Source organism: Myripristis murdjan, chromosome 4, assembly GCF_902150065.1.
Source record: "Myripristis murdjan chromosome 4, fMyrMur1.1, whole genome shotgun sequence".
NCBI classification, from domain to species: domain Eukaryota; kingdom Metazoa; phylum Chordata; class Actinopteri; order Holocentriformes; family Holocentridae; genus Myripristis; species Myripristis murdjan.
This window is the reverse complement of record NC_043983.1, coordinates 13,747,609-13,768,265: the sequence shown is the minus strand read 5'-3', so window position 1 is coordinate 13,768,265 and position 20,657 is coordinate 13,747,609. Positions and strand designations below refer to the sequence as shown.

At 40.0% G+C, this 20,657-nt stretch overlaps 4 protein-coding genes across 5 annotated transcripts; 1 reads left to right on the top strand and 3 right to left on the bottom strand.

The window, feature by feature from the left end:
• Positions 1-342: 342 nt before the first annotated feature.
• Positions 343-6,949, bottom strand: hsd11b1la (hydroxysteroid (11-beta) dehydrogenase 1-like a). The gene is made up of 6 exons (XM_030049157.1): positions 6,545-6,949; positions 3,222-3,352; positions 2,721-2,924; positions 2,542-2,635; positions 1,705-1,870; positions 343-1,511 (listed from the first exon to the last, which is right to left on the bottom strand). Exons 1-6 carry the CDS (start codon positions 6,627-6,629, stop codon positions 1,328-1,330), a joined length of 864 nt encoding a protein of 287 aa, XP_029905017.1. The 5' UTR covers positions 6,630-6,949; the 3' UTR covers positions 343-1,327.
• A 68-nt stretch (positions 6,950-7,017) lies between these two features.
• Positions 7,018-10,601, top strand: micos13 (mitochondrial contact site and cristae organizing system subunit 13). The gene is made up of 4 exons (XM_030049160.1): positions 7,018-7,251; positions 7,601-7,757; positions 9,578-9,635; positions 9,900-10,601. Exons 1-4 carry the CDS (start codon positions 7,223-7,225, stop codon positions 9,995-9,997), a joined length of 342 nt encoding a protein of 113 aa, XP_029905020.1. The 5' UTR covers positions 7,018-7,222; the 3' UTR covers positions 9,998-10,601.
• A 124-nt stretch (positions 10,602-10,725) lies between these two features.
• Positions 10,726-16,912, bottom strand: LOC115357603 (spindlin-1-like). 2 transcript variants are annotated; one of them, XM_030049158.1, is made up of 5 exons: positions 16,773-16,912; positions 15,959-15,997; positions 15,145-15,392; positions 14,683-14,916; positions 10,726-13,289 (listed from the first exon to the last, which is right to left on the bottom strand). In XM_030049158.1, exons 2-5 carry the CDS (start codon positions 15,976-15,978, stop codon positions 13,084-13,086), a joined length of 708 nt encoding a protein of 235 aa, XP_029905018.1. In that variant the 5' UTR covers positions 15,979-15,997; positions 16,773-16,912; the 3' UTR covers positions 10,726-13,083. The 2 variants fall into 2 exon arrangements, with proteins under 2 accessions (XP_029905018.1, XP_029905019.1); XM_030049159.1 differs by lacking the exon at positions 16,773-16,912 and adding an exon at positions 16,648-16,764.
• Positions 16,913-17,532: 620 nt separating this feature from the next.
• LOC115358045 (mast cell protease 3-like) lies at positions 17,533-20,093 on the bottom strand. The gene is made up of 5 exons (XM_030049827.1): positions 19,999-20,093; positions 19,603-19,777; positions 19,183-19,312; positions 18,372-18,620; positions 17,533-18,124 (listed from the first exon to the last, which is right to left on the bottom strand). Exons 1-5 carry the CDS (start codon positions 20,039-20,041, stop codon positions 17,972-17,974), a joined length of 750 nt encoding a protein of 249 aa, XP_029905687.1. The 5' UTR covers positions 20,042-20,093; the 3' UTR covers positions 17,533-17,971.
• Between the last annotated feature and the right edge of the window lie 564 nt (positions 20,094-20,657).

The window sequence follows — 20,657 nt, the reverse complement described above, 5'->3', positions numbered from 1 at the left end:
ATTGCTCTCAACATTTCAGCTGCACATTATTAGGTTGTGTGTGGCGTGTATTTCACTGCTTCCACTGCCTTGTGCCAGCAGGGCACAACCTCCGGGCTGAATTATAATAGAGAAGATCACCATGATGGATTAAGTTTAGCACTTCACAGGAATGATGGACAAAGACACAAGGACCCCACGGAGAAAGGCCTCACTCTGTAGGAAGCCTGCAAGGCCGACTGTGGCCAGCTATAGCAAGGAAGGGAGAATGCATGAGGCAGAGACGAATAGTGAAGGAGAGGGGGTGGATGACGGTGCAAAAGAGTGAAGAACATGGAGGACAAAGGTATAAGTGGAGGCAAATTAAAGTCAACATAATGTTTATTTGGACAAATATCATATTTTAGACCATCATTCACTATATTCAAACTATTAAAAAATACTCATGATTCAAAATGTGAACATGACAAAATTTAGTCTGTTTAAAACTGTTAAATTGGCTTAATCAGGGAATGTGAGATTGAGTAGAAAAACTTTGCCGACCACGGGCTTCAGCTGTTGACTGGACGGATAAATAAATGCACATGTTGATAGATATATTACATTTGAGGATGTTCCTTCCAGAATATACCACCACCATGTCCAAAAACTGCAAAGAGGTCTATAAACCATGTTTTTGAGCCAGCATACCATATCACTGTCAAAGGTATGTTTATGTATTTGGTATATTGTGGAAGAGGGAACACCATGTAACCTACACTTGTTGCTAGAGTCTGAGGAGCAGTACTGATACACTCGTCATGGTTCAATCTTTCCTCATTACTTTGGCACTACTGCCATCGTGTGGACATTCAGAGTTCTGTGTAGCGGAGGTCCTGTCCTTACCAGTAAGTAGGGCAAGATAAAATAAACACCAGCAATGACATTTTCTGTGCTGTTGACGTTTTACAACCGGCCCTCTCTACAACGCACGATGAGGAAAAAAAAAAACACAGAGGGCAAGGTTCAGGCTGCTATTCATAGTAACAAGATCCATTTGGCCAGAGGAAAAAAAATATTTTGCAACTGGACGGGTGAAATATGTAAGACAAAACTACTCATATTGCGACAGCTTAATTTACGAAGAGGAAGACAATGATAAAGACGATCTTTTTTCACAGTTATAAAAAACACACTGCCCAGTGAGAATGATCCATGGAGCCAATGCTAATAAAAGATGTTACACCGGTGTTCAATATAAGTGAGATGTAACAGCATTGGAAACAGTTACATAGCCACATGCTGTGTATCATGTAGCTGACCCTGAAACGGAAAAAGTATGTAAAATGGTGCTATGGATAACCAGTTTTCATGGCATGTATTTGTAGGTGTTCCGGATGACATAGTTTGTGACAGAAGGGAACCAATCTTTGGTAAGACTAGCCGTGTAGGTGAACCAGGGGTAGAACACCTCTTGCTGTTTTGTGGCTCCGGCAATGATGATGTTCAAGGCTGCTTCTGTGGCAGGATATGCTGGCACGTCAGTGACACTCCTAGGATGTGGAAGAAGACTAAACTCAACTTCCATGGGCAGAAAATACTCAAAATCTAAATAATTTGGATATTAATGAGCGAGAGTTCCACTATATATTGATATAATTTCATCATTTATAAATTGAGTGATCATCAGTTCGTTGATGCCTATAACTGGATATTCTGTGAATAATATTTGTATAGTAAACTCACCTGACTTTCTCCATAGCTGATTCAGTATCGATAAGACCCAGTGTACATATGGAGATGGACACGTTGCTTTTCTTCATAGCTAGCTCATGCTGCAGAGACCCAAAAAAGCCATTCAAGGCAAACTTTGTTGAGCTGTAAGGTGCAACAAATGGACTGGGCATTTTACCTGTGAAAAAACACCACATTATCTAATCAGATGAAAGAGTTAAAGGACATTTTTATAAGGCAAATTTATTTATCACTAAAAAGGACAAAGGTTACTTGTTTTACATAGTTTGTTCAAGCAATAATCGGCAAGAGAATGAGGCTACTTGTCACAAAATAAAACGCAATCTCATGATTTGTGTTACCCGGTCATCATGAAGCAACATTCAGTATCATTTCCAACTACACCAAATATCAATTAGCTTGGAAAACTATTGATTTTATTTTTCTCATTGTATTCAGAGTAAGATCACATTTCTCATAGTGAGTACATTAACAGTTTATTTGCAAAAGCATATATCTCCAATTGCATTAAATTATGTTGTATATTTTTTAAAAAAAAATCATACTGTATGCTACTGCATAGGTGGTAATGGCTTTTCACAAAACTTTGAGTTTGGATTCATAAACTATGTTACCTGAAGCATTATATACAATAGTCACTTATTTTTTTTTTTTTTTTTCCAAGAATGGCATTTATCTTTTTTTTTTTTTTTGCAAAAACACTGTTGGATTTTAAAAATAAAATGAATCTTAATATCAACAGACACTCATATCAGATAGCATATTTCATAACTTGTTGACAGCGTCCGTGCTCATCAACATCTCTATGAAATGATGTGGCAAACCTACCTAACAGCGATGAGACTATCACCAGAGATCCTTTACTTTGTTCAAGGCTCAGCAAAGCTTTCCAGGTCATCTCAACATAGCTGAAGAAATTGACCTTTTGAAGACACACACACGCACAGACGCATATCAGCACAACCCCTTTGTTTTATTTGTTATTCGGCCATCAACGGCTGCATTACCTTCATCAGCCACTTGGTGTGATCCACATCTCCCTCCCACATGCTGAACGGGCTTGGACCAATGTGGTTGAGAACCAGGTAGTCCAGCCCTCCCAGCTGGTCCACGGCAAAACTGATCACTCTGTCGGGGTCTGATTCGTCGGCCATATCCGCTGCTATGTACAGAGCTTTCTGGGCGCCCAGACTCAGGCACTTCTCTGCCACCTATAGGTCGGCGTCACACAGAATGGGTGGCTTTCATAAAGAAACCTCAACCAATTTATGAATTCTCCTTTATTTACCTTGCCTAATCCATTCATTCTGCTCTATTGGGTTTTCTGGTGAATGTTATGTCATTTTGACTAGCGATGATGGGCAGTGTATGAAACCATGATACAGTGAACACATACAGTGTGTGTTTGTTAATGCATGTATTGGTTTGGGTTTTGATAAATACTATAAAAGACAGACTACAGTGGGTGAGCTCTTGAGTGCATTCATAACAATGTGAGGTTCACTGACCTGCTGTAGCACATTCGCTCTTCTCGCTGTAATAACGACTTGGGCACCAAAGCGGGCATAGTGATATGCGATTTGTTCACCGATACCTGTACTGGCTCCAGTCACCAGCACCCTGGCCCCCCTCAGAGACTCTGAAACACAGGTCGTACAACTACTGTAACACAAAGCACTATACACATCAATACATTACATGCATAAAGCAGAGAAATACTTTGGCAAAGATCCAGATGTTGTTGATGACAGTAACAAAGAGTTAAGCCAGAGTATGACTGATGTTGGCTTTTGAGTCCATTTTCATGTGAAGCAACTGCGAGTATTTGGTGCTTCTTCTGGAATTTAATTCTTGCTTCCTTGGAAAAAGCCTCTAAAAAAGCTGCTAGACCTTCACATCTTGGGACACAAAGTCCCTTAAGTGAAAGTCTTGCTCATGAAATGACTGAATGAAGCTCCCCGAAGCATGGTGACCCCTCCTGGCTATTCACAAAAAGGGGAAATCTGGGATATGTTGTATAACTAGATTAAAATAAAGAATTTATTTTAAAAAATTATAAAAAATGAAATGGCTAAAAACAAATGTGGAGAGAATAAATCCATGAACACTGCACACCGTGTTTGCTTCTTTCTATTTACTGTACTTTATTTTTCAAAAACAATATATTCTTGAAAAAGAAACACATTTTCAGCCATTTCCTTTTAAATTATATATATTTATGCATATATTAACTTTATTTTTTCAGAAATAAAAAAAACAAACGTGTACAGAAACATTTCATTGCAACAAGAACAACAGCTAGTTTTGTCTGTAGCTATGTCAGGGAAGAAATTCCCCCATATTCCTGTGGTAAATATGACTGAGATGCTGAATAAAAGGCCACATCAACCCTGCAGACAGTTCGAACTGTGCACCACATATAATGGTTAATAAAGATACAGTAATATAGATTATGGTTCCAGAAAACAGACCACAAGTTCTGCTGCCAAGTAAATGCTATAAAAGGCAGTTGTGGAGAAATGCTAATGGGGGATGAGCTCTGTACAAAGCGACATTATATGCTCATTTTGTCTGTAATTATCACATTCTAATTCAACTTCAGAGCCCAGTATTACTGTTTTGAGTCTCAAAGGGATTTACATGCCCACATGTTTACGACAAACAAAACAGCACCCCTGGATTTATTCCTCATACTGTGCAAGAAAAAAACTCTGAATGGGGCAAAATGGAAGAAATCTTGAGAGGAACCACAGAGAGAGGAGAGCCCACTCCTGACCAGACAGGTGGGCAACAGGTGTCGACCCACTGAGCACATTACTAACATTACAGTCAGAAAGCAAATGCGAGAAAACACAACAGCAGACTATATGACAAAAGAGGCTGTAGGAGGCCTCGATTGTGGCAGCAGACACACACAGGACGAAGACCAGCACACCTGGGAAGAAGACAGCCACACTCACACAGTGCATGCACGCTGGAGCATTTTACACACACCCACACACACACACACGCATTAACTAATTGTAATTTAAAAAATGTTTTATATTTTAGAAATTGCAATTACTATTTATTTTGTTCATTTTTAAGACCCCCACTGGCATCTTTGACCAAGAATTTGCAATTAGCAAGAATTTGCCACATAAAATCATCTGATAGGTGATATGTTCTTTGATGTTCATGTATTTACTGAGAAGACTCTGGTCACATTTACTGCCAAAGTGGATGTAATTACACCCTGACTGTTTAATCGTATTATTTAGAGAACATAAAACTATTTGCAATGTGATAAAAATATAGGTAGCTCTCTCTTTTTTTTTCATTTCTGCTTGATTTAATTTTATTTCTTCATGGCAATAACCACAAAAAATGGTAGGGAAAATCATAAATAATTAGCAACACTGGGTTTAGGGGCTTCCTCATTCCTTTCCCCAGGGGAGCATTAAAGTTTCACCACCATACTCATGACTTTCATGAGATAGTGTGGTAATGTAGCATACATAATGATCAAAGGGAAATGTCACGGTCACGGCCATGCTCCCGTCATGTTTCTGATGTGTTGTACCGTCTGTATCTGTCTGTGGCGAGGGCGTGTCTGTCTCTCTCCCCAGCACACCTGCCCTGCATCCCTCATCATCTCACCTGCCTGACACCAGCTCATTACCTCCACAGTATAAGAAACACACACACACACACACACATATACATATACACACACATACACGTACACATACATAAACACAAGAAACCTCGACTTCACTCCCAGACTTTGCCACTGCCTTGCTTACAGTGGTGGTCTGATATTCTAGCCACACAGCCCAGTCTCACAAAAATTTAGCCATGTCTGGTACAGAATAAAATTGTGTTCATGGCACAAATTAAATTCATGTGGACAAAAAAAATGGACGTGTGCAGATTAAGTTTGGTGACTATATTTACAAACCCCAATGTTACAGGGTGTGGCTACAGTGTTGTGTATCAGTGAGCCATGGAGGGCTCATCACAGTCAGCAGCTTTTCACTCCAAATAAAAACTACACTGGGAGATTTCACTGTTTAATTTCAACATTTTCAATCATTTACTTTTTTTTTCTTTTCTCTCCATTTATTTTTTTTTGTTTGATAATTCTGGGAACATTTATAGCACCCCACCCTGACCCTGTCCAGCTTTTCCTATACCATATCTTGCCAACAGTCATTAACCTAGAGAGGAAACTGAGGAGGGGAAAAAAAAACAAACAAACAAACAAACAAAAAAAAAAACACTGAGAAGACACTGAACAATATTCTGTACCTACAGGTAACTCCCCCATAAAAATGTACTAAAATAACATACAGCCCAAAAAGTGTGCAGCAGACATCAAGTGGTGCTATTAGTCAGTCTCTACATAAGCCTATCTACATAAGCCTATCTGTGGATCAGCTTGTTCACCTTGATGAAAACACAAATTAGAATATTAACTAATTTCTAACTTTTAGCTGTTCATTTGCACAAATAGGTTACTTATTATGCGTTCTTGCCTTAAGTAACAGGAATAATAAAACTTTTTAAATTCACAAAGCCTTCCTGTATACTTAAAAAAAAAAAAAAAAAAAAAAAAGTTTTACTTCTGGTCACCAGTAGCCTACTTCAGCGAATGACACTAAAATAATAAAAACACATGACTATCCGACCACCTGCCAATAAATTCCCATTTGGCATTTTCCATTCATCTGCGCTTAGAATCATCTAACCATTAAAATGAAGCACTTAAATGTTACTGACTATGGTTAAAACACAGTCCGCTCTGAAAAATGTGCAAAAATACTTTAAATTGAAATTGCATCTCCCTTACCTGCATCAAAGCTGGGAGCACTCCACCTGACAGCGAGGAAAGCAACACCTACACCTGCCAGAATGAGTTTGGTTAAAGTTCTCATTTTCTGCAAAAGTGTCAGGTTGTTTATTTTGAGCGCTTGACGTCAAAAATGATTGTGGGCCTCAAAATTGGATTTTTCAAGTCTGGTATGAGCAAGAGGGAAGCAAGGGTCATTTATATAACAGCCGTCCGCCTCCCTCGACTCTCTTTCTGTGGACAATGCATGGAGGGGTGTGTAAAAGGTTTCCAGATAAGGATGAGTTTATTGAACTTTATTGGTGAGGTAGGCGGGGTCTTTTTCTCTGACATAAAAGTCGGACTTCTTACAGTAATGATTTTTTCCTTGGAAGGGCTGGTTTTCACGACCTACAGCGAAACAGGTCTGTACCTAGAAATAAATGTCCCTTTGCAAAAAACAGCGCATACCCGCTTTTGGTGGAAGAAACGCGCACAGACCGAGGGACGAATCAGCGTCTCTGAAAGCACCGATTTAAAGACAACTTTATTGACACCACCCTTGTGCACAGGGTTGTCCTTCAGTGTCGTTAGCGGCTACCCTGTTGTCCAGTTTCTTCTCTGCGTACTGACTTTAATAGCCCCCGTTAGCAAAATAGACGCGGTTTAGAGGTGACAGATACTGAACCCGCTGTGATAATGGCGGCAAGGGTTTTGCCATTCGTGAAGTGAGTATTTCTTCATTCAGTTTGTTACCTTTAGGGTGCGGTGCTAGCTAGCCGACTAGCCGCGCAGCTAACTGACGCTAACGCTAGCTGCCAGTCAGCCGCTTCACAGATATCATCATTACCCTGCATTTTTGCCAAATACCTGGTTATTCATCAAACCGAGCAGCAAAATGATCTTATTGTATGTGTTTTGAGCTTTGACGTAGGTGTAACTTACATTATTGACAACAGACTTTCGCTAACTTGCGCGAATTAGTGTTATGACAAGCAATCCTTGGATGAGTCAGACAGTTTAGGATGAATGCAAAAGCGGATATTTGTCTGAGTGCCCTTGTTGTTTCAATTGGAGATTGGCGACCAAGGTGACCATCGCAGGAGGAGCTCTTTATGTTTGCTATGACTCGGGACTCCTGGGCGGCAGCGAGCAGGGCTCCGAGGTGCTGGCCAAGGCCAAAGCTGCAGTGCCACCTGCCCTGGAGGAGTGGATGAAGTATTTTGGGCTGGAGGTAACTCTTAGTGCTCTGATTGCAAAGATGAAACGTGCTATAATGCAAAAGAGCACATTTGTCCTCATCTGTGCACTAGCTATTGGAAGTTTTAAAAACAAATGAAGTAGTGTCAGTATTTCCCATGCATGTTTTATCTGGTAGGATTTCGTGCAGCAAATGATGTTTTCCTGCATGTTCAAAACTCAAATATGCATGAAAGTATGAAAGAGTGCCCAGAAGAGGGGTAGGCAACTATGTGCCATAGTGAGGGGAAAGGCTGCAGGTTTGCATCACAACCAAAAACTACACCAGGTGGTTTCACGGATTCAAGCAGAGAGGAGGAGCTGATCAGTGAAATCACCTGGTCGGAAAAAAAAGAAGCCTGTACCCATCCTTTGCAGACTTTCAGACTTAACCCTCCTTTTACCTTCAGATTTACCCACATTTGTCATCAGTTGGGGTCAATTTGACCCATGTAATTTAAACCTTCGGAGCATGATTATAATAAAAATTGTCACCCAAGTTTATGTGTCAGGCATTCTATAATTCTTGAGTACCTAATAGCTCTTTAAATAAAACATAACCTCTCCCACTCATCCCCCCTTATACATCAAAGTTCTTGTGGGAATCATGTTTTCCCTACCAAATGTCCTATAAACTGGACTGGCTTTGGCACTGCTACAGGTGTGGTCGTGTTAGCTGAGGGCCCTATAGCAGAGGAAAGTTTTTTTTTTTTTTTGGCGATCATAATTTGTAACGTACCCATGGAAACTGTATTAGGAACTTTGTCACTCCTCCTCAGCTCTCCTCTAGTCAGATATCAACTCTCTGTTTAACAGGCATCACTGTTTCTGAGCCATAATGCCCGTTTTAGTGAGGTAAAAAAACATTTCTCAAGCATCACCCCTGTGACTGCGCCAGGCATAGTGCACATGTGATCATTTGTTCTGTCACAAGTTCTGAGAGCTCAGGACAACACACCGCTTGTGAATTTAGCCAATTTCCCCTCGGGGATCAATAAAATGTTCATCATTCTGAGTCTGAAATGACATTGTGGCTCACACCCGCACATCTACAGACGGTCAGGATGTGGGAGTGTGGGTGAGGGGCCAAATCATAGGACCAGGGGGCCTCAGGGCACATGCTTCACGTGGGCTCTCTCCACCTCACGCTGACTGAAATGATGAAGATAAAACTTCAATAAGAAACACGCTCTTCACAGTTGTTTTCATTCACTGCTGGGAGTACAAACAACGTGACTCATTATATTTTAAATTTAATAATAATAATAATTATTATTTTGGCTGCACATCAGGCTAGGGGATGTAAGCTTAATACATCATTTTGGACTCTGGTAGCTTCCTGTGAGCATTTGTCATAACATTTTACACTTCATAGACTAAATCAGAGGGGAAAAAAAACAATCAAAAATGCAAACCACCATTAGTTGCAGCTGTACACTAAGCCTAAAAGTTTTCCCAGTAATACACATGATGCAGTTTTATTTCATATGATGCCAGATGCTGAGGTAGAAAGTTGCGTCACAATGCTGTGGATAAATATCGATAAATGTTTTTATTTATCTGCATTTTTGTAGCATTGTTTATTTCATGTGACTTTATTTGTCTTTACTGTAAAGTGTCTCTTGGTACTGAGAAAAGTGCCATACAAATAAATGTATTTTTCTTATTACCTGCTAGTAAGCCAAAATAACAATATCTGACCTCAGTCGGGGTTGTTTTTAAGTATGTCAGGATCAAATGTATTTATATTGCAGTTCATATGACTTACATCCCCGTTCCACTGATTTCAAACTAACTGTTGGTCCCTCCTCTTAGGCTCAGTTCCCAACTATACCAAAGATCGAATTCTCTCCTGTTAAGGCTTGGAACTCAGGTGAGAAATGAATGAGAAGCTTTATTGTTTTTATTTGTTAAATGGCAGAGGGCAGTGTCATGAGCTTGTGTTACTTTTTCTTCAGTTATTAGATGCAGTGTCATTAGTTCAGACCAAGCTTATTATTGAAATCACTATCATTATGTCAAATGTTATCGAATGTCATGTATTTTTGGTGCATGGATGTCAAAGTTGATAAATTGTAAGTTGAATTGTAAGGTTTCATTCCCTGGCATTGTTTTCTTTCTTCTTGTGTAATTCTAGGAGTGCGAACATCAATCTCAGCTCTTTCAGATGCCCCAACAAGGGCAGGTGAATACACAAATCAGGGATTGCAGTACCTGAAGGACCTCACCAAGTGAACCTGAACACCGTTGGAGGATCTCACATTTATGAAACTTTGTTTGACTTTCGGATGAACCCCAGAAATGACACTGCTTCCTAAAAAGTTGGAATCTGTCACAGGCAAAGAAGAAATACCCTTATCATTTGGCTGATCGGAATCAGATCCAGGTGATGTAATTATTAAGGACACCGATCAGTGTCAGGGAAACTGTCAGTTAAGTAAATGATGGTGGAGTTGCTTGGGAACTGTCCATAACACCTTTATTCACAAATAACAAGTAAAGGAGGTATTTAACTTTGTTGTGTACTTTGTGTATGCCATAAGTTATTTACCTCATCACCTGTCTAAAATACAGTGTTTTGTTTCCTTTTGACTTTGACCCATGTCCTCCTTATACCATCCAGCTTGTCTTTTATAAGAAAATGAATGTTGTATATATTGAGTTTCACCCTTTGTGGCTGTATAATATATATAATTCTTAAACATGTCAAGTCTTTGATGTGATTTGTTCAACTGAGTTGATAAGAATAAGCAGGGGAAGGAATCCTGTACTCTGAGAAAGGTCTGTTATTTGAACAGACTGTATGTAAGGCAGCCACATTAAATTCATTTGAACAGCAGCATGGCAGTGTGCTCTCACTGAATTCATCATGTTACCGATATTTACCTGTTTAATTTGTGCTTAAGTTTTGTTTCGTTCACTTGCAATATCCATTGTCAGTGTGAGGAAGAACAAGAGCACAAAAATGTGCAAAAATCTTTATTATTACCCATGACAGAATAATGACACAAATTGCCTGTGAATGCGGCTACAACTTCAAAACAGGAAAGAGAAGTGATTAAAAGGGTGACGAGTGCACACAGTCATTTGGAATTCCACTCTACTCAACACACCACAGCACCACTGGTGGTGATACAGCCCAACTTAAACATGGACTTCTTTTTTGTCACCTTATCAAATTAAAGTGTTATTTTCTTTTTCCTTTTTCATAATGTGGGTTTAATAAACAGGCCTGCTTCTGCCGGACATTTTCACTCTTCCACTGCCAAAATAACTGAGGCTTCACTATGCAAATGATGCATGCAAATTTTTGACAGCCAAGTAATAGAAAAGCATGAAAAATCACAGCATGTAAAGTCACAGTATACCTACCAATCAACTAGTTTACTGATGGATACACTGAATGGCTTGGAGAAGACAGGGTGGGACCTATTCCTGCATCTAGGATATAATGGCAAATTTGGGATGAAACTGTATACCATAGGCGTAGGTCTCATGTCTAAGAGACAGTTATGAAGACTAAGGCCCAAATTTTAGTTGCTGCCTTGATAAACTGGTCTATGTCATATAATATCTTTGATATACACATTAATATTTTTGTATACTGAGGACTTTTTTTTATACTAAAAGCTGGTGGTGTTTTAATGGGATATTCACATAAATGAGAGTAATCACAACAGCCAACATTACAGTACATTTTACACAAATTTTACAGATTAAATACTGTAAGCTGAATGTGTTATAACAAATAACTTTTAAGTTTCTTCATGCGGTGACATAAAGCATATTTTGCCACATTTTCTTGAGCAAAAAATCATGTTGGGAAACAATATAGCGTACCACAACCTAAACATATAAATTTTATACAATATATAATCAAGCGCTCCCCACAATATCACCAACAATGAGATTATACAACCAATGACGAAGCATGTTATATTTGAAGAACATGTTCATACTGCATTAACAGCAAAACATTGCACATATCCTCTAATATAAATTGATGGTTGCAAAACTTTTCTCAAGCTGTCAGTGTCACAATTTTTGTTAGAGCATCTAACTCTTCAACGAATAATAAAGACCAAATAGTGGCCTTCATAAGCTTTGTTAGGCTAGGAGCGCAAATAGCAGATATATATACAATATTGCAACATGACAAGCCTGAAGGCACTTTATGATTTGTGTGGGATCAAATTTGTGTGAGAATTTCGCAAACTGCCTCTTCATAACCAATAAAAAGAATCTGCTGTTCCTTGGGCTGTTAAACTAGTGTCAGCGCCTATGTAGAAACCTGCCTTCAACGTTAGAGGAAGGGGGGGGGGCTTTACTCAGATAGCCATTAATGCTGTAATACTAAATATGATCAAAAGGGGTTGCTGCAGGGCTGTATATCCAAATGAGAATAACCTTGTGAATCAGTGGCGGCTTCATCATTGTCTAATGTACAAGGGCCACATTCAGGTGATGTTTCAATGCTACCTCCACTCACCCCTTCTAATACTAACCTCTGATTCGATATTCTGTTTGGATGGCTAGATACACACTCTTGATCTGTCGATGCACACTATGGCAGTAACTGCCTCTGAGGCAGGCCTCTATAAAGCACGCCAGTGTGGTTTATTTATGGCACCGTTCTTCACATAGGCTGGTGCAACCATGTGTAAGCCATCCAGTCTGCAGAACTGTAAATTGGGATTAACTGTTCATGAACCTAGACATGAATCAATAAAATGAGCCGTTTAATAACAAACCCGCTTTTCTGATATGGTGATATTAAGTTGCAATATAACATTTCGTCTTGCAGCTTTAGACTTCACTGGTCACCGAAAGTATTAACTAGTCTATGAAAGGCGTATTTATAATTGCATCATGCTTATCAAAGAGATATTGCTTTAAATGGCTAGTTGGGGCAGCATTTTTAACATTTTATTACATTTTTGGATGTCGCCAGTGTAACTATGTTGAATAAGAACAGATTTGTGAGAGTCTTAGGGACAGAAATGCAAATGCAGTAATAACTGCACTTTGTAGCTGTTGGGCAAGAGCACTCCTGGACTGTCCAAACTGAAACTACTAAGTAAAGCAGCAACAACCAAGAGGTACACCTCTCACATGTGTAGAAGATCTCTCCTTCCTCCTAATGGCCTAGCATAGCAATGCTACAGTTCTGCTGTGCATACCAAAAAAAGATTACACATTTTTCTGAACAATAAAACATATTATCTGTTCAACCCTGCCAAGGCTTTGAATGAGAGATGCTAATGAATGAAAATTAAGCAGATGGAGGGGGACTGGAGGGTGAGATAAAGTGTCCATCATATCTAGGTGGTTTTGACCAGGTCATAGACATGGATGTGAAAGTCATCATCATATTTGATGTAGTAGACAGAGGGCTTGGCTGGGACCTGGTAGATGACCAGGCCTGTTCTCTTCACACCCTTGTCAGTAACGTACTCCACCTGCTTCCCTACCAGACTCTCCGTCTCCTCGCCTGGCTTCCTGTCTGCAGGCAACAGGTGCTTGTTTTCTGGAGGGAGAGGAATACACAAGAAGGGCAAAGAGGTCACTTTAGGATTATAACTGTTGTTAACTTTGACATTTTCTGTTATAATGAGTCCGTTTCAATGGCCATTAACACCTACATGTGCCTCACAGAAGGGCCAGAGGTTCTGCATCAAAATGTACCCCTAACTCCAGAATATAATCCTGGGTTTGACGGATTTGTCAAAAACCATCCTGTAAAGCATTACTTGATAACAGTTCTGCCCATGGTTCCTGCAAATTTCCCATTTCAAACATTCCATAATTTTTCCAGGCCCAGTACTTCATGTTTTCGCAGGGACTTTTTCCCCAATACTATGACAAATGACATTACTTTACTCCTGTTGACAGCCAGAAGTAAAGCTGAAGAAATAATGTCTTCAACAGTCACTGAATGACCATATTATTCAATTGCACAGAATATGCAGAGGCACCATGTATTCCCGATCTCAACCAAACCAACCAATTTCTTAAGTTTATAAAACGCTCTTTTGTCTGTAGCTAGCTTCCCAGACAACTAGGTGCCATGCTTAGAGGTCAGGACTCAGAGAACGTGGAATTTCCCTCGGACTGAAGTTAATTGGAATTTTGCCTGCGAGCGACCGGCTAAACTCTGCTGGGGTGAATCAAAATGAGCATGAATTGTGTCCACTTTACTTCCACGCAGAATAAAAAACACATGCATATGGAAGGCCAAAGTAATCATCTCACAGTGCTCTGTCATTGCTATTAAATCACAAAAAATGTGGAAAGAGGTCTTTTCTGTCCCACGTGCCATGTTTCTTGTTTCTGTGCCAACAAAGCTGGCACAGAAAAATTTGAAATATTCTGAAATTAGAAGGGGCTTTTGGGTGAATTTATATATCCTCATTATCAGTGGAACAGCTCCAGAAAGTGCTGCATGATAAAATCACCGGTTTAACTCTTGGCTCTAGTATCTAGCTGTGACAGAAACATTTCCTGAACATAAATCGTGGATGTTTCCAAGAGACTCTGCCTGATTTAAATCCACTTAGGATGCATTTTCACTTTAAAGGAGAAATTTCACTGCAGTAGGACACTTTCATGTGGACGACACGTAATTGCTGCAAGTGCTCAAAAAAGCGTAGGTGTCTGTTAGTTTCCGTTTCTGCAGCCATGGGCACAAGAAGTGATTTTGCCTCTTTTCGAAAAGAGTCCAACAACCTTAAGACTGCTGGAGATTACAAACTCCCAGAACACTTACTGTTTATCAACTCACATGGTACCTATGCCATAAAAAAACAACTACCATAGCGGAAGGTTGTCTAATAAGCCTTAAGATAAGATTATGACAAACAGTTTCTATTTAATTAAGCTCTGAGACGTATGAGTCTGGGTTATATACTCAGTGCCGGTACCTGCTTCAGGCAGAATCCTCAGGTCGCCATCAGCATAGTCATCCCACAGCTGGTACATATAAAGCACTGGGTCCTTCTCATAAGTGATATAATACCAGTTGGTCATGATTGGAGCTCTGGAGAGGACCATGCCCCTCCATTCATTCTTCTCTCCATCTTCCTTTTCAAAGAGATGCTCCACTGCTTTGCCCACTAGCTCCTCAGCCCCGTGAGGTATCTTGATCTTGTTGTTTACTGTGGAGATACAGGCAGAAAGGACATATATATGAATGTGAAAAATTGGTATGGGAGTAACAGATTTGCTCTCCCGCTCTCAGTGCCCCTGATCTTCCTTTTGGTGAGAATGTGTGTAAATTTGTGCTCCACACACAAAAATAGTATCACGTTTGTCTTGGTGCCCACCGGAATCAAAATGAGCTGGCGGTGCAGACAAAAAAGAAAAGCTAGAGACTCACGACTCACCAACTTTTTCTGTGAGGACTTGCAGGTTTGACACCCTTTCATCCTTGAACAGCTCGATGCCATAGACGCAGTCAAAGCCATCGTACTTGACCATGAAGAGAGAGGGGTTCACGCTGAGCCTGTCGAGCACCGTGCCCTTCCATTTGCTCTGGTTCCCCTTCTCACGCCAGTTGTGCTGAATACGGACGCCCAGAATACAGTTGGGGTCTGGGGTTACTGTGTCACTCAGTTCCCCGCTACTCCGCTTTCTGGTAAGACAGAATGGATGTGTGTGTGCGTAAATATGTGATTAAGGGTGAAAACACATGGACATTACATCAGCATAATAGCTTAATCAAAATACACTACTCTATCTGTGACAGCGTGCAGGTCCATACAATTCCAATTATTTGTTCAAACTTGAAGAGAGGCTTTATTTTATTTTATTTTGCAAGCAATGCTACTACTTTAAAGACATTTCAGCAACTCACTGTAAGTTTAAATGAAGGTCACCTCAAATAACTTTTTGGTCAGATCTACTTTATCATAATTCCTTCAAAATTAATTGCACTTTAAAAAAAATGTAATTCATGAAATCTTCATGTTTTGTTATACTTTCCAGAAATAAGTGAAGCAATACTTTGATATGTCTAACAAGCAGTGAGTCATTAAGTCCAATATAAACTATTTGACAGCTCCTGGCAATGAAATGCAGTGTCCCTGGCTTCATCACTTCTTCATGTAGCTGAATGCAACATGATGGTTTTACTGTCATATACGAACACCAGCAATAATGGCATCATATGATGACATATGGCTACATGTGTCTACATACCTGCCCCTTTTCTTGGACATGCCTCCAGAAATTCAAAGGCTAATGAGTGAGAGAAAGAGAGGGCAATGTTCAATTATTATTTGAGTGAGTATGAAAGCTGCCATGCTTTAGTTTAGACATATTCTACACAGCCTAGGAAAGGCCTCTGCCAGAGCTGGGAGGCTAGCCTGGTTGGTAGAGATCTGTGACAGGGCTGGAGCCGACACAGCCACGACTGACAAGCGCAGCAGCCAATGGCTTAACACGACCCACTAACTTCCTGGTTATTTTCTTGAACTACACAGCTATGGAGGTCACTGTTTGTAATGCATAATCTCCTCAAGCAAGCACAGTGCACTTGGTCTGGCTCAGCTCCGTCTCATATCATACATAGTTAGGGCTATTTTTGATGACATAAGCCTGGTGTCAGGTTTACAAATTCAAAGAGCCACTGACACAGGCTGGCTGTGACACAACTTCAGGAGAATACGTCAGCCATCTCACTGTATCTGAAAAATTACAGTATGTAGCCGGTTAGGTTTGTCTCACCTATTGTCTACAAGCTGTAGCAGGCTATGGTGAGGAAAACCAGACAGACTACGACGAGTTCAGCCTTAGCCTACCTGTCCTGGACTAAAGCCAACACACCTACAGCACATAATGTTGCATGGCAGTAGGTTATCAATAATTCTAGTCTGTCCAAGCTCTACCTCAATGCAGATGTTCGGGAAAGTAGAAGCGACCATATCCGTTTTCAGTGTCCTCAGCGCTAACAAACAAAACCTCCAAATGGGTATTAATAGCGTTATCCTTCTTCCTAGACATGTTTTTTTACCTTTACGCAGATTTCATATCAATATTGTTCAGTTCGTCTGGCAGAGAAATGTAGCCACACACAACCCGCCCATGCAAACCTCGCGAAACCTGTGGAAAATGGGAGGACGAGGGGGAAAAAACTACATTTCCCAGCGAGCGTTTGGTTACGTTGACTGCAGATGAGCACATGGACACGCGCGCATTGAACGGTGGGAATTGATGTCTCAATTGCGATGACATGGACTTTTCACCAGCCGTAAATGTTTCCCTCCTTTGGTGTAATGCTGCCTTCGAGTGCCGTGGGAAAAAGTAATTACAGCCTAACAGCACATGAACGTAAACACAACACGGAAAGTCGGGATGCGCCTGTGACTGTAGGGAAAAGATAGCATGGGAACTGGGTCAGCAACTGTAGTAAAGTCAAGTGCTTTATGATTAATCCGCATACACTGTAAATAACTACTACTGCTGCTATGTGTTCATTTTTTCAGCCTTTGTTTAACTTTTAAATGCAACAGCTTTTAATGAATAATTTCATTATGACTTACAGTCTTCAACATACTCTGATCTTTCAGGGCATGATGATGAAATTCATTAGACCTACTTTATGTACTAGTATCATTATTAGCCAAGTTTATGGTATGCAGGTGAACTCTCTTTGAAACTAATTAATTTAATTCAGCATTTGAATGACTCATGTTTTCTCTTTTCCACAGTTTAGGTCTGATATGTGAAAACAGTCACCAAAGACTACTTTTTGTCAAGATGCTTTAGCGTCCATTTTATTAATTCCAACCAGCAACACTTCAATGCACAAAATGCCATAATTAATTAGCCCTAGAGCGTATGCACTTTGTAGCAGGACCTTAGCAAGTAGGACTGGGTGCACTTGTGTAAGGTGCCTGAACTGTGAGCTTTGAGCAAAGTAAGGTTTCAGTTTATTGTTGTTTTGAGAGGCATAAGGTGGATTTCTCAAACATCTCTTCTGAGACACACACACACACACACAGTAAGAGAGAGAGAGAGAGAGAGAGAGAGAGAGAGAGAGAGAGAGAGAGAGAGAGAGAGAGAGTGAGTTCAAAGTTTACTGAGAATTGCAACACATGAACACAGCCATGGGGCAGAAAGTGTCCTGGGCTCCACTATATCTTGAAGCATTTCGGTATGAATCTGTTTGCCTAAGCTGTACTAAGTACAATTTAAAGCAGGCCATTTGCACTAATTGCTTCTCAACACATTTCTAATCCAGCGTCGGAAGGAAGATGTGCGCATGTAGACATCAGGGGTCCTGGGGTTGCCACATTGCCGCCCAGAGAAGGAGACCACACCCACTGAAGTCCCATTGCACACCAACGGGCCTCCAGAATCCCCCTTGAATGAAAAACAAACAGGAATAGTACTTTGAAATCTTTGTTAAGATCGAACTGCAGGAATGTCTTTATGTGGCAAGCACTAGTGTATATACATACATTTTGCCACTGAGAGACCTCAAAGACTTTTACAGTGTCTTGGCTCACTGTTACACTTTAATAAAAGCAACTACAAAGGCCAATTTTGGTTTGATGATTGATGATAATACGCTGAGTTTAATCATTTGCTTGCCAGTGTGTCGTCATACCGAGCAGAAGCCTTGGGCGGCCCGGTCTCCTGTGGCACAAATCATGGACCTGGTGATGGGAACGTCTCCCCATCTGCGACGACATTCCCGCAGCGTCAGGAGGTTTACGCCAACTTCCTGGAGCTTGTCTGGTAAAGTGTTGTTGTCCCCTATGTCACCCCAGCCGGCTGTGCTGCACTGGCTGGATCTTCTCAGCCTGCCCAGAGTGATCAGCTGCACCGCTCTGGTCAGGTTGGCCCTGCGGTCCAGCTGAGAGAAAAGGATGATGGCAAAAATAGAGCTGGATGACATATATAATACTGTATCTATATTTATATATTAGACTAGGACTTTGGCTTAGATGAGATGGTGATATGGCTTAAGTGTTGTCGTTTCCTGTTTTTTAAAGGCAACTTTGTTAAGAAATGAAATTTTCTGAAACGATTAGTTCGATTAATTAGTTCGATTATTTACCTCTTACTGCACTTGGTCATCATATCCACACTGCTAATGATTATTTATCAAAAATCCCTTGTGTGTAAGTATCTTATGAAAGCAACATAGGCCTCCCCCTACAATTTTGTCACAAAGTCAAAGATATTGTGACATTTGTTCAATAGAAATATATAAGAAGTTCAGTAACCATAAGGTGCTCATTCTGTTGGATTTTATTGTCATCCTAATTGGACGGATCAGGTTTGTATGTAACAGCGATATATATATATATATATATATATATATATATAGAAGTTCTGCCGAGATTCTGAAGATCTGCATTTAATTGTTTATTATCATCATCCTCTTTTTACATTTTCAAGCTTAATGTTCTCACCTTTAGCAGCATGATATCATTTTCATGTCCATCATAATCGGGATGTGGAATGGATCTGGTGACATTGAACTCCTGTTTTCCTGCCTCCTGAGCTGACAGAGAAACAGCCCCGAGCACGACTTTGAATGCCCTAGAAATCAAAATTGGAGTCGAGAAATTATGTTACCAAGCAAACTTCCTGCAAGCGTTGAAAAACTTTTCTGCCTCCTTTTTTTGTCAGAATCTCAAATCCCTGTAGATGTAGGTCATATGTGGCAAATGATTTGTGGCAATGCATTTGTGTCAAGTGATTGTTGGCAGCTTTAACCTCTCATTATGTTTAGGCTTACAATATGTTAAATAGTTGGATAATGGTTATAGCTGGTTGTTATTATGATGTCATTACTGAGAAAGTCAACAGGGATATTAGTGAGTTCTCACCGTCGTAATCTACAATGTGCTGCTGTGAGTACAAAGTCCTCTCGCACCAGCACGCCTCCACAGAAGTGACGACTTTGGAGCTGCAGGGAAGCCATGTAGGGGCGAGAGTTGGGGGCAGCCTCCTTGCCTCCCACAATCCCCACTCGCACCTTCTCCCCATCCGCTCCTGGAAACACTAAATGTAATGCCCATTAATTGCTTAGTCAACCTAGTTATTTAAATGCTATGCCTTAGAAATGCATGTGCAGCTATTTTAATTTTAATATCTTTGCTTAACATATGCAGAAATAAGACATACAGAAATATTGCTAGTTGTTTGTTATCATTTCATATGGGATGTTTTTTTTTTTTTTTTTTTTTTTTTTTTTTTTTTTTAATTAAGATGTTATATCTTACCGTTTACTGCGATGAACAGCAGCAGCACAAAGCTGATAGCCATGGTTAATGGGCAAACAGGCGCTTTCCTCTGCTGATCTTATACTTGCTGATGAAGACTGTGGTTTACTTTTGTTCTTGTTCATTATTGCTTCACTGTATGTGCCAACATGATGTCCTGGTTCTGTGAAGATGTTCCTGAGATGACAAAAGACATGGTTTTAGGTTTTCAAAATCGCATTGCATGACAGACGTATTTTTTTTTTTTCCCGATGCAGTTAGAGCTATATTTACTGAGGGATTCTGAATGGGGTGCATCACCCTCAGGAATTGCAGTTTGTTATACATGTCCTTGCCCTACACTCCAGAGTTGTTTGTGGTAATGAAAGTCATACAGTAGTGCATTCAGAAAGTATTCAGACCTCTTTCACTTTTTTCACTTTTGTTATGTTGCAGCCTGATGCTACAATCGTTTAAATTCATTTTTTCTCTCATTAATCTCCACTTAGAACCCCATAATAACAAAGTGAAAATAGAATTGTAGAAATTTTTGTAAATTTATTAAAAATAAAAAACTGAAATGTTTCAGTTTTTCCTTTTTAATTAATTTACAAAAAATTCTACAATTCTGTTTTCACTTTGTCATTATAGGGTAGTGAGTGCAGATTAATGTGAGAAAA

Coding starts and splice junctions, on each gene's coding strand:
- LOC115357603 (XM_030049158.1), bottom strand. CDS start 15,978: ATGTCCAAGAAAAGGGGCAG. Junction 15,393..15,958: donor ATGTCCAAGAAAAGGGGCAG/GTATGTAGACAC, acceptor CTGTCTTACCAG/AAAGCGGAGTAGCGGGGAAC. Junction 13,290..14,682: donor GAGGATTCTGCCTGAAGCAG/GTACCGGCACTG, acceptor CTCTCCCTCCAG/AAAACAAGCACCTGTTGCCT.
- LOC115358045 (XM_030049827.1), bottom strand. CDS start 20,041: ATGGCTATCAGCTTTGTGCTGCTGCTGTTCATCGCAGTAAACG. Junction 19,313..19,602: donor GCACATTGTAGATTACGACG/GTGAGAACTCAC, acceptor TTTGATTTCTAG/GGCATTCAAAGTCGTGCTCG. Junction 18,621..19,182: donor ATGATATCATGCTGCTAAAG/GTGAGAACATTA, acceptor CTTTTCTCTCAG/CTGGACCGCAGGGCCAACCT.
- hsd11b1la (XM_030049157.1), bottom strand. CDS start 6,629: ATGAGAACTTTAACCAAACTCATTCTGGCAGGTGTAGGTGTTGCTTTC. Junction 3,353..6,544: donor TGCTCCCAGCTTTGATGCAG/GTAAGGGAGATG, acceptor CCTGTGTTTCAG/AGTCTCTGAGGGGGGCCAGG. Junction 2,925..3,221: donor GAGCGAATGTGCTACAGCAG/GTCAGTGAACCT, acceptor GCCGACCTATAG/GTGGCAGAGAAGTGCCTGAG.
- micos13 (XM_030049160.1), top strand. CDS start 7,223: ATGGCGGCAAGGGTTTTGCCATTCGTGAA. Junction 7,252..7,600: donor AGGGTTTTGCCATTCGTGAA/GTGAGTATTTCT, acceptor TTTCAATTGGAG/ATTGGCGACCAAGGTGACCA. Junction 9,636..9,899: donor TGTTAAGGCTTGGAACTCAG/GTGAGAAATGAA, acceptor GTGTAATTCTAG/GAGTGCGAACATCAATCTCA.